Source organism: Rhinatrema bivittatum, chromosome 7 (assembly GCF_901001135.1).
Source record: "Rhinatrema bivittatum chromosome 7, aRhiBiv1.1, whole genome shotgun sequence".
Lineage (NCBI taxonomy): Eukaryota > Metazoa > Chordata > Amphibia > Gymnophiona > Rhinatrematidae > Rhinatrema > Rhinatrema bivittatum.
This window is the reverse complement of record NC_042621.1, coordinates 116,413,652-116,427,022: the sequence shown is the minus strand read 5'-3', so window position 1 is coordinate 116,427,022 and position 13,371 is coordinate 116,413,652. Positions and strand designations below refer to the sequence as shown.

The window sequence follows — 13,371 nt, the reverse complement described above, 5'->3', positions numbered from 1 at the left end:
CTCTTCGTGATAATCCTCTTTAAGGGGTTCGATGCAATATAGTGCGCTCAGCAAAGCACACTGTATAACCCGCAGTTGGATGTTATTCTATTTATCAGCTGTTTTGAAATATTTATTCTTATTAGATTGGTATTACTATTATGATTGATGTTTTATATTTATTGATTGTATTGTTTGATGTTTTATGAAAAATAGTAATGTTTCTGTTTTTCCATTGCTGTACACAGAGTCTGGCTTCTTGTGCTTTCCAGTTCAGTTTTTGTCTTCATATTTGTATTTCTACTTTGTGATCTCTTTCTTCTATATTTGGGGACGGTCTGTCTGTGTTCTGCATGTGCATGAGGTAAAGTATTCAGCTAGCCTGTAGTTTCTGTATAGGGATCTATATCAGCCTATTTTTTTAATAGGAGGCATATCTGTGTTTTAGAGCCTGGTCCTTCCTGCTTGAGTCTGGCAGTTAGGGTATAATGGTATGGCTAGTTTCCTATAGGTTCTAAGAATATTTTTGCAGGATTTTGTATTATACAATGATCCTTGTAGTGGAGGGAGTTTGAGTTGCTGTTTCTGAGGTGATACCAGAATTTGAATATTATTTTTCTCTGGTGAGTGGTAAGGGGAAATGTCCTTGTTCTGCTCTGCATCATTTGTTGAGGGAGTCTCTGTGAACACAGGTTATTGAGGAACTTGAGGTGCAGGGTTTTATATTGGGATTCTGTTCTATCCTGTATTGACTACAGACTTCATTCCCATATAGAAGATTTTTTGGATTGATGCTCTTGAATAATTTTAGTGGTAGCTTTACTAGATGTTTGAAACTTGCCAGGGGTTTCTTGTCTCTGTATGTATGGAATTTGGAAAGAGGCAGGTGTGGAGAGAGCCAGTGGATTCCCACACTGATCAAACTATCAAGGTGGTTTCCCCATTACAGGTTATTTTCTTAAGAAAGAGAGATACCATGGGGAGGCGGGGGGTTTGGGAAGAAAATATGTACAAACCTCTCTCCACCTCTCCCTTTTAGTGATGTGGGTTTGTCTCAAACATACCTCCTTCCCTTTCCCCAATCATCTCTCACGCTCTTCCCTCCAGCAATCCATCTCTCTCTCATCCCCCTCTAATAATCCATTTCTGCTAGTTTGTCTCTTTCCCTCCACAATCCATCCTTGCCAGTCTCTCTCTTTCTCCCCCCCCCCCCCCAAAACAGTCCATTCCCCCAGTTGCTCCAGACAGATCCAGCTGTGTGGCCGCCAGTAGTTACATTATGTAAGTTACTGAATACAAGTACATTCTTGCACATTTACTGCTGTGCTCTGCAATTATATGTATTCTGTTTATAATCAGTAAGCATTATTTAATAAGTTTTATATATTATGAATGAGTCTGGTATACATACAATTATTTTTTTTTGTTATTACACTAACCTCTCTAAATGCCATGCAAAAATTGAGAAGCATGTGGGAGACCATGAAAATTTTTGGAGGTTGAAAAGGGGTCCATGATCCCCAAACAGTTGGGAACCCCTGCTCTAATGTATATATTTTTTGTGCCTGTGAACAGTAACTGTTAAAGCACTTAAGCAGCTTCCGAACGGAGGGCTCTGTAGATCAAAAACCAGAAAGATTTGGGCTGCTTTATGAGAGAGAGTAGGTCTGGGAGCCAGGGCAGAGGGAAGTCAACTGAGGCCCACCAAGTGAAATGTTTTCTCGTAATGGCCTTTGTGGCCAGATAACTGACACTTTTGCTCCATATCAAAACCACCTCCAAAGGGACAGCAAAAAGGGTTAATGCTTGTATTTATTCAGGCAACAATATTTACAAAACATACAATACAGTAACAGATGGATCTTCATGCAGTGTACTAATATATAGCAAACGTGTGTTGGGGTGGGAGCATTTAACAAGCTTCATGTGAATTTCTTTTTAAAGACTAAAATCTGGGATAAGTCATTTTAGGACTAAAATTTGTGTTTCAGTGATCATTTTTCATGAATGATTTCAGAGCTCTAAGGCTCTGTACACATACAGCACCCATGTATCCCTCCTAGAGAGACTGAACTGTGTGTGTGTGTGTGTGTGTGGGGGGGGGGGGAGCAGGTGGGTCATCTGCAAATCCATATTACAGGAGCGACACAACTGGCAAATAAACTGAATACTAAAAACTGGAAGAAAAAGGATTTTCAACTGATAGTTCTGGGATTAAAAGCATCTTTGTCAAGTAAAATAAAATATTTCCTTCAAAATTCTCAGACTCAGTAAATTGATTGGGCCAATGCCTTTGAACATATTACTAAAAAATCATAGCTGTGATATTCACTAGCATATTGAGGAAGTATAGTGAAGACATTCCTGCTAATATATTGCACTTCAGTTACACAGCACAGGTAAGCCTGTTTCAGGCAGACACGTTAGTCTGTCCTATTCTTTTTTTTAGTGCTCCCATCTCCATCGCCTTTTGCATACACACACAAAACTTTTCTTTTTTTTTACTCCATATACCCTAAACATAGCTAAAAGGGTCCAAAATGCATCTGCACAAGAGCAGGTACTTTATTTGCTATGAGCAACAAGGAAGAGCCTGCAGGTGAGATTTTTTTTTTTTTGAATCCTACAAGCAAACAGCCAGGCAAAACTCCAGGTGAAAGCTTATGGAGGTTATCTTCTTCTCCACTGCGTGCGCTGAATTCCCCATGGAGTTCATTTACTATCTCTCATAATCAACTCAGACTGGGAGCACAGCAAGCAAGCAAGCAAGCAATCACAAGGCGGCTACACAAGAAGCTCCATAAAGCCAGGGCATTCCATGAGCCTCTTACTGAAATTTCCATAAACAAAACAAATACATAGGGCTGGCCCAGTGCCAGTACTGCCCACTGTTATGCAGAGGACATGGGCTCAATTTCTGCATCGGGTCTTCCGCTTCCTGGGTCAGCTGGGACCAAGGATGCTGTGGAGGCAGCATTCGCAGACCCTGGGAGTCACTGGCTGAATTTAGGCTAGCAGGTCCTGGTGCATGGCCCTTCAGCCCAGGACTGCTGCTGCAATGATCGGACAAACAGTAAGATGGGAGGGACTATAAAATAGGGAAACAATTCGAGTAGCTGTGAATGAAGGCTCATGTTGCCAGACTGAGCTGGAAGCCTAGGAGCAGGCAACTTCCAGACCCAAAAAACAAAAACAAAAAAACAAACAAACCATAAAAAGAATAAAATATCCAAAGCTAGCATCCTGCCCCACCTAGGTCAAACCATTCTGTGAAGCATTTGCACAGCTTTTAAAAAAAAAATAAATCTCAGAAATAACTACAGCTACACTCATGTTCCTTAATTTTCTAGGTATAGAAGAATCCAGTAGGGCATATCACATTTATAACGCCAAAGTATGCATATTTGGCGCAGGCCATCATGGAGTATGAGCAAGATCCTTGCTCTGGTCTAAGGATTCGGAACAGAGAAAATGCTACAGCAGACTACACCACACTACTCGGTAGTGGCCAGTGTTTTAGGGAACTCAAAACCTAACCATTGCTTTTCGGGAACCAGAAGGATGCATTTTCCTCTTCATTCTTGATTGCTTTCACTGAAGTTTACCTCATAGGTGCACCACAATCCTGATATGAAGACATTGCATCAGAGATCTCACTGTCTTACCTTACAGTAATCAACAGTTGCCAAGAATTCATAAGATCCTAAAGACAGTTCAGGCCTCTCATAATAGTCCACTCGCTTCCCCGTGTGATCCAAATGCTGGAAGTAATGAGAAGGTACTGGAAGAAAAAATTCCAAACATCTTATCAGCAATTACATCCAGGTGTAAATCTCTGATGTCTGCAGGTCATACTGAGGAGGAGTAAAAATAGAAACATGAGTGTTACAGAAAGTTGTAGTGAATCCTATACAAGCAAGTTTAGGTGTTCGGCAAAGGTTAGCCTTTCACAAACAGATTTTCTAAGGGTTATACTGCATTCTCTAAAACTCATGGATACTATGACTGCTGTGAAATCCAAATCCCCAAACCCAACACACTATGCACAGGAGACCAGATCAAACTGATGCGCAAAAGCTTAGGATATAAATGAATATGCTAGCTTTCTGTTACTAACTGCTTGCATTAATGAAGTCATTTTATAAATCTGCAGTACTATCACAGTCTTCTCGTTTCCTTCCCATGTTACTTCTCATTGGTCTTACTCTGGATTCTCATTTCTTGTTTTTTTGCTCAAATTGGGTTTAATGCTTAAAAATCTTTTTCCTCTGAAGTTACTATTCAGCTGTCCATATTTTGGATGTATCAGTATAGAATACGTGCATTCTTCTGATAACTGACAGCATTCTTTTCAGCGCCCAAATCATGTGGACCCTGCAGTCTAACATTTTTAAAAACTTATTTTGTTTCCAGAATGAAATACAAATTGCAAATTTAACTGGGGCAATAAAAGCTTTTGTTTACTCTAATAGCCAACTACCTCCTTTACCTTTAAAAAGCACGAAGACTAATATGCATTTGGAAATGTACATATCTAAAATGACCTTTTTGTTGTTTTAGAAAATATATTTCATAAAGTACTTGAAAAACAAGAACTTGTATTTGCAATATCTCACATTCAAAAAAGAAAATGTCAGATCATAACACTTTTACTAAGTGAGTGAACTGTAGCATTGGGACTAGGTTAGACCAGGTAGGGCGCCCAGCAAACGAGAGAAGCTGGCTGTCACTACGCAGATTGCCCCTGCCACTCAATGAGTGGTGCTGAAACTGCCCAGAGGAGAGGCACTCCTCCAACTGGTGAGGGTCCCAAAAACCATAGGCACATGCCATCTGGGACAAAGGGGGAACATAAGAACATGCCATGCTGGGTCAGACCAAGGGTCCATCAAGCCCAGCATCCTGTTTCCAACAGAGGCCAAAACCAGGCCACAAGAACCTGGCAATTATTCAAACACTAAGAAGAACCCATGCTACTGATGCAATTAATAGCAGTGGCTATTCCCTAAGTAAAAACTTAAGGAAAACCAACAAAAGGCAAACATGTATATACCAAGAGTTATAATGCACTCTTGGTATGCATCCACAATGAGGAAGATTGTTATAGGAAAACCAAATAAACTACAAATTTAAAATCAATGCACTGGGAGTAGTCTGATAGATTCAATTCCCAGGCATGTCTCCTGCTCCCTGGGCCAGGAGAGTGAGGATAATTTTGTGGACAGCAATCCCCCACAGCCCTGGGGAAGGAGGGAATCTCAGTCATAGTGCTGGAAAAATAAATAGATAATAAGCGAAAGAAAAGAATAATAAAAATAACTTGACCCCAGCAGAGAGCAGGCTCCGAGGCAGATTGACTCAGATGAAGAAGGTAATCTTTTGAGATCAAGAGCATGTGATGTACTTTGATTACAGTAAAGCTTTTGATACTTTCCTGCACAGGAAACTCACAAATAAACTGAAATAAGGGTGATGAGTGGAGTGCTTCAGGGATCTCATAATAGTCCACTCGCTTCCCTGTGTGATCCAAATGCTGGAAGTAATGAGGAGGTACTGGAAGATATGGGAGAGAGGGGAGAATTTTTAAACTACTATTAAACGAGTTGACTTAGGGAATAGCCACTACTATTTCTGGCATTAGTAGCATGGGATCTACATAAGAACATAAATGCCATACTGGGTCAGACCAAGGGTCCATCAAGCCCAGTATCCTGTTTCCAATAGTGGCTAATCCAAGTCACAAGTACCTAGCAAGTACCCAAACATTAGATAGATCACAAGCTACTACTGCTTATTAATTACCATCATAGCAGTTTATGGACTTATCCTCTAGGAACTTATCCAAACCTTTTTTAAACCCAGTTACACCAATTGCTGTAACCACATCCTCTGGCAATGAATTCCAGAGCTTAACTATGCGCTAACTGAAAAATAATTTTCTTCAATTTGTTTTAAATGAGCTACTTGCTAACTTCATGGAGTGCCCCCTGGTCCTTCTATTATTTGAGAGAGTAAATAACAGATTTACATTAACTTGTTCAAGTCCTTTCATAATTTTGTAGATGTCTATCGTATCCCACCTCAGCTGTTCTATGCCCCTTAGGTTACAAATGTTTACTAATAGTTCTGAAATTTCATTTTTTAGTTCTTTCAGAAAAGAACCCTGGGGTGTATACCATCTGGTCCAGGTGATTTACTACTCTTCAGTTTGTCAATCAGGCCTACCACATCTTCCAGGTTCACAGTGATTTGGTTCAGTTGATCTGAATAATCACCCATGAAAACCTTCTCCAGAACGGGTCTCTCTCCAACATCCTCTTCAGTAAACACTGAAGCAAAGAAATAGTTTAATTTTTCCGCGATGGCCTTATCTTCACTAAGTGTCCTTTAACCCCTTGATCATCCAACAGTCCAACTGACTCCCTTGCAGGCTTTCTGCTTCAGACATATTTTAAAAAGTTTATATTGTGAGTTTTTGCCTTTATGGTCAACTTAGTGTTTGGGTACTTGCCAGGTAGTTGTAGCCTGGATTGGCCACTGTTGGAAACAGGATGCTGGGCTTGATGGACCCTCAGTCTGACCAGGTATAGCAACTTATGTTCTTATGATCTCTCCTAGGTCTGGTTCTGTTTAATATCTTAGTACCAAGAGGTATTTTTCTTTACAAATGATGCTAAGATTGAAAAACATGGACACTCCTGAGGGAATAGACAGGATGAGGAGAAATCTAAAAGTTTAACAAGTGGCTGATTGGGCAGCTAAGTTTCAATGCAAAATAAGTGCACGGTCATGCATTGGGATACAGAAGACTAAGGATGGCATTACATGGTGGTGGTGGTGATGGTGAGTGTCGGGGGTGATATACAGATGTCTACCAAGCAAGAAACACTTTAATCCTGCAGTTTCTGCCACCTCAAATCAAAACCAGAGATTTCATTTGCAACTACCCTGGGAATTTTCCCCTATTTTATATTCTCCCAATATACCCAGTCTGCTCATTGCAGCAATGGTCTCCTAGGCCAGGGGCCATGCATCAAGACTTCTTCCAGAACCTTGCAACCATGGGCTCTGAATCCAGCCACAGATGTCACACTTAAGCAATAACCGCAACACCTTCCCTCCCTGGGAGCTGTGAATGCTGCCTCCACAGCATCCTCCCAGCCAACCCGGGGAGTGAAAGCCTTGACTGGAAGATCAAACTGGGCACCTTCCACATAGCAATGTACAGTTCTGCCACTGGGCTAGCCCAGGAAAGAGACCTTGGAGTGATTTGATCTGATGATCATGGTAGTGAAACTGTGTGACAAGGCGGTGACCAAAGCAAGAATAATTCTAGGGTACATAGGGAGATGAATAACTATGAGAAAAAGGGAACCAATGTCTGTATAGATTGTTTGTGAGACCTCACCTGGAAGAGCAAGTTCAGCTCTGGAGGCCTTAATTCCTAAAGGATATAGACAGAGGCAGACAAAAAAAAGGGCTAGAAAATGGTGCAAAGGTTAAGGATCTAAATATCTATAGACTAGAGAGGAGAGGAGAGTTATAGGAGAAATGATAAGAGAGATTTTAAAATCCTTAATGGTAGAAATAATGCACAAGAAACAAACCTTTTTTTAGCCAAAAGGTAGTTCTAGAACAAAAAGGAATGACATAAGGCTACAAGGGGCAGATTCAGTAGTAAAATCTGGAAACATTTCTTCTTCACGGAAAGAGTGGAGGATATGGAATGGCTTTCCAGGGGAAGTGATGGAAGCAAAAGTAGTAATGGGACTGCAAGAAAGCGTGCCAGCACAGAGGATGCTCTACTTGCAAAAACGCGAGGGTCAACTGGGAACTACAGCATTGTACTAGGAAGTAAACTGGGCAGACTACATGGACCTTATAGTCCTTATCTGTCATCATATGTACAGTACCTGAATGTAAGCTGCTTTGAAGTGCCTGAAAGGCAGAACATAAATCAAATAGAATAAGATTTATGTTTCCAGTTAACTCTCAGACAAGATTTCTACTCCTTGGGTCAGCAATCATAGGAGTAGATTTAAAAAAGGTGTGCGTGGCTCCCGGCGTGTGCACATGGACTGGCGGATTTTATAACATGCGCGCGCATGTTATAAAATCCGTGGGCCGCGCGCACATGTGCGGCGGATTTAAAAATCTGCATGTGCGGGCGGTGCACGCATGGTTGGTGGGGTGAATTTTAGTAAGTTATGCGCGGCGACGCAATCAGGCCTTCCCCCGTTCCCTACCCTCTCCTCCCCACCCCCTAATTTCTTTGTTGAAATTTACTTTTTTTTTTTTGTTTTCTTACCTACTGCTACTCTGGAGCAGAAGTAATCTGCCAGCGCGCGCTTCCCCGGGACAGTGGCTAATGGCCGCTGTCCTGGCCGGCCTCTGTCCCGCCCTGCCCAGACCATGCCCCCCTGGCCCGCCCCTTTTTCAGGGCCCAGCACTTGTGCGCGTATCAGCGCTTACACGTGTGGCACGCGCAGGGCCCGGCCACGCGTTTAAGTGCCGGTATTTGCACGCGTGGCTGATTTAAAATTCGGACGATAGCTCTGAGGACAGAGGAAGTCTCAGTCATTGTTTAAAAGCATACCTGTGCCATGCTCTGGAGGGAACTACATCCTGTGCCTCTCAGCCACAGGACTGATGATGGAATGGTTGGGCTAGATAGGAGGGGAGAGGAATGGGACAGAGTAACTGTAAATAAAGGCTCGTGACCATAGCTCCACAAGGATCAGGAGGAAGCTGCTGGGGAAAAGTGACAGTATTTACAAACAGAAAACAAAAAAAAAGTTTATTTAGTCCTTGGCCATGTGAGGGACTTGAATTGCCAGGTCAGACCCTTTTTGGTGCAGGTGGTGTGCATTCTACATTACTATCATGCTTTTGACCTCAGCTGTGGCATAAACAGTAGAGAAAGTGAATGGAAGAAATGTAGGAAAGATGCAACCTAACATTAATGAAAAAGCTTCAGGGGCAGATTTACACTTTATGGCTGTTATGCAACAAGTATCTCCCCCATCCTCTACCATGAAAGTTGCTCTGATGCCATCATATTCGAGATTACACAATTTTATTTATATTAAATATCAATGATAAAATAGTTTACCACACCCTCTCTCCTCACTACCCTCCAAAAAGAAAGATCCAAGACTAACAGATGGAGGACAGAGCAGGGTGGTATTTTGAAGGCAGTGTCTCATACTGTACTGCTATTTAACCAAACGATTCAGCAGAGGAACAGCTGCACTAGATGAAAAGTACTGACAGCATGTTCATTTTATTTATGTATCACTTTGTTTGTGCTATATATATATATTATACACCAGCAAGGCAATATTGTGAAAATATTTATACAATATATACACTAATATAGAACATGTACACGTATCTATGTACCTATATGAGTGGCGTGTGTCATATCTGGAATTAGTCTTAGAGAGTATATTACTCCAGTTTTAATGGATCTACAGTGGCAATCAATTCAGCAGCACATTGAATATAAAGTAGGGATAATGGTGTTCAAATTAAGCAATTCTGACTCTTCTAGGACCTAATGACCTCCATGATCCTTAAGATCTTCGCAGAGAGGCTTACTTGATGCCCCTTCAATAAGACATGCTCACCTCATTGAAATTAGAAAATGTGTTTTTTCTGTGGCAGCTCCTATATTGTGGATCTCTTTTTCAGAGGCAATGGGCTTGTCAGTTTGTTTAAAAACATTTAAGGTCTTGCTAAAAAATTGTCTTTTCAAACAGGCCTATTTCTGAGCTGGTAATAACCTAGCATTTTGATTATTTAAATCATTTATTGCAATGACAGTTTATTCATCAATGTTAAATTATGCATGTTACATTTATTTTCCCAAATTTTTTATTCTGGAATAGTCATTAACAATAATTACTCCATTACAATAAAAATCAACATTCCAGCAACACAGTTTACATTTTGTACCTCGCTTAGGGTGTTTTGCATTTAAGCAATTACATTTTGATAAAGGCAGTGCTGCACCTATAAACTGGGGGTCAATTATGCAAGCACATCATAGATTACATACAGGCCGATACAGAAAAATGCACGGGAGAGCCGGCGAGCGCAATTCAGGAGGGTGGCCTATGCAAATTAGGGCCTGCAGTAAAAAAAGCGCTAGGGACTCTAGTGCATCCCTAGCGCCTCCTTTTTGACAGGAACGGTGGCTGTCAGCGGGTTTGACAGCCGATGCTCAATTTTGCTGGTGTTGGTTCTCAAACCCGCTGACAGCCACAGGTTCGGAAAACGGACGCCGGCATTATTGAGCTTCCGTATTCCGACCCGCGGGCCGATTTTAAATTTTTTTTTTTTTTAATTTTTGGGGCTTCCGACTTAATATCGCTATGATATTAAGTTGGAGGGTGTACAGAAAAGCAGTTTTTTCTGCTTTTCTGTACACTTCCCTGGCGCCGGCAGGCGTTAATTTTTGAAAGTAAATTGTGCTGCTTCGTTGCACATTTCGCTTTCTGGATCGCACGGGAATAACTAATAGGGCCCTTAACATGCATTTGCATGTTAAGGGCCCTATTAGTTTCGGGGGGGGGGGTTGGCCGCGTGTTTTCGACGCGCTATTACCCCTTACTGTATAAGGGGTAAAGCTAGCACGTCGAAAACGCGCGGCCAAACCTGGGCTAACAGTGCGCTCCACCAGAGCGCACTGTACTGTATCGGCCCGATAGTATCTAATACAATAACATAAGTCTTATCCTACCTAATAAACGAAGCTTGACCGACGTGCCGCAAATGCGCAGTAGAGAGCAGCTCTACCGCGCATGCGAGCACGTCGGTCACAGTGTGCCTCTTAAAAATAAAAATGGCGCTGAAGGAGCGGCGGCCCAAAGACCCGGAGCAGCAGGAGCGGCGGCCCGAAGACCCGGAGCGGCGGGAGCGGCGGCCCGAAGACCCGGAGCGGCGGGAGCGGCGGCCCGAAGACCCGGAGCGGCGGCCCGAAGACCCGGAGCGGCAGGAGCAGCGGCCCGAAGACCCGGAGCGGCGGCACCGGCCCGAAGACCCGGAGCGGCGGCCCGAAGACCCGGAGCGGCGGCGGCACCGGCCCGAAGCCCCGGAGCGGCAGGAGCGGCGGCCCGAAGACCCGGAGCGGCGGCCCCGGCCCGAAGACCCGGGCAGGAGCAGCGGCGGCCCGGAGCGGCGGCCCGAAGACCCGGAGCGGCGGCGGCATGCGGGCGAGGGAGGGACAGACTTCCAGGAAGTCTGTCCCTCCCTCGCGCACATGCCGCCGCCGCTCCGGGTCTTCGGCGGAGATCGACTGAAGGGAGGAGGGAGAGAGGAGTGACTGGGGGGAGAGAGGAGGAGGGGAAGGGGGGAGGGACTGAGGGGAGGAGGGAGGGGGGAGAGAGAGTTGACTCAGGGGAGGGGGGAGAGAGGAGTGGCTCAGGGGAGGAGGGAGGGAGGGGGGAGTGACTGACTGAGGGGAGGGGGGAGTGACTGAGGGGAGGGGGGAGTGACTGAGGGGAGGGGGGAGGGAGGAGTGACTCAGGGGAGGAGGGAGGGGAGGGGGGAGTGACTGAGGGGAGGAGGGGGGAGTGACTGAGGGGAGTGACTGGGGGAGGGGGAGATAGGAGTGACTGAGGGAGGGAGGAGGGGGGAGTGACTGAGGGGAGGAGGGAGGGGGGGAGAGAGAGGAGTGACTGAGGGGAGAGAGTGGTGGAGGTGGGAGGGAGAATGAGGGGGAAGGAAATGATCCTCCTGTTCCGCTCACCCCGATCGGGCTCCCTCGCCGATCGCCGGCCCTTCTCTCCAGCTGCTTACTTACCTGAAAGGCCGCGATCCTCCGCCTCCAGCCGGCCTTGATCGGAGCCGCGAACCCTCGCCTCCAGCCGGCCTCGACCCGGACCACGAGCCCACGCTGCCAGTACGCCCCGAGCCGAGCCGCGAGCCTTCGCCCCGAACCGCCCACAAAAAACGTCGCGGCGGTGACGTCACAGGTGCGACCGGCGGGGTATTTAAACCACCATTCTCCCTGGCGTCGCGCGCACGAAGGAGCACGACAAAGGGGCCTGTCCCTTTGTTTTGCCCCTTCGTTTCGACCCTCGCTTCCCCGAGCAGTTTTCACACCAATACCGCACTAGAGCTCAACCAGCATCCAACATGCTCACGTCCTTCCAGCTCTCTTCCGCCAAGCAACCATCCAGCGCCCATATAGCGCCCTCTAAGTAATCAACCATCCTGCGCCCTCTCAGCAAGCACTCAGCAAGCAACCAGTCTGCGCCCTCTCAGCAAGCAACCAGTCTGCGCCCTCTCAGCAAGCACTCAGCAAGCAACCAGTCTGCGCCCTCTCAGCAAGCAACCATCCTGCACCCTCTCAGCAAGCACTCAGCAAGCATCCAGTCTGCACCCTCTCAGCAAGCATCCAGTCTGCACCCTCTCAGCAAGCATCCAGTCTGCGCCCTCTCAGCAAGCAACCAGTCTGCGCCCTCTCAGCAAGCAACCAGTCTGCACCCATTCAGCAACCAACCAGTCTGCGCCCATTCAGCAAGCAACCAGTCTGCGCCCATTCAGCAAGCAACCTTCCAGCGTTCTTCCAGAGCACTAACCAACCAATTATTTATCTCCTAATCCCAGCCTATCCTCCCATCTGCCTTCCGCCTACACTCTGCGCCAGCCAGCTAACCATCCACAATGTCTCTTGCTCTTCCAATACCAACTCTACAATACCGCCTCCTACCTAAAAGAACATCTACCAGACGAGCCCTTCACAATAACTTAAAAACCCTCACCCCTATCTTGATTACACCAATCACCCAGCTTCTAGGCCTCTCCCTCTTCTCACTCTCTCTTTTCAATGCACAATCTCTAACGAAGAAATCCCTAATTTTCAATGATTATCTCACCGACGCCAAGCCAGATATCTGTGCAGTTACCGAAACATGGCTTAAGCCCTCAGATACAGCTTTAATAAACCAACTACCTACACAAACCTATGATTTCTTTTCACTCCCGAGACTGAAAAAAAGAGGAGGTGGTATCCTTCTGGCTACCAAAAAAAGCCTCAACTTCTCCCAACATCCTTTCAGCTCTAACTCTAAACTGGAAGTCGGCTTCTTCACCTCACAACATCTTCAAATCCTTCTTGTCTACGCACCCCCGGGACTCCTAGAATCCATGTCTCCCCCATCCTTGAAATCACCACCATGCTCATCAACCTGGATACTCCAGCAATCATTTTAGGAGATTTCAATCTGCACATAGACAATCCCTCACCATCTAACAGCTGCGTAACACTCATCACAGCCCTGTCTGCTATGGGATTCCAACAACTAGTCAACGAACCCACACACAAAGCGGGTCACACTCTGGACTTGATTTTCGTCAACAAGGCATTACGACTACATCCAATCT

The 13,371-nt window shown here is 45.2% G+C and overlaps 1 protein-coding gene across 1 annotated transcript in view; it reads right to left on the bottom strand.

The window, feature by feature from the left end:
* Positions 1-13,371, bottom strand: part of SEC24C (SEC24 homolog C, COPII coat complex component) — a 241,340-nt gene that overhangs the window by 87,020 nt on the left and 140,949 nt on the right. The window contains 1 exon segment of the mRNA XM_029608970.1: positions 3,645-3,760. Coding sequence (XP_029464830.1) covers positions 3,645-3,760 — 116 coding nt within the window.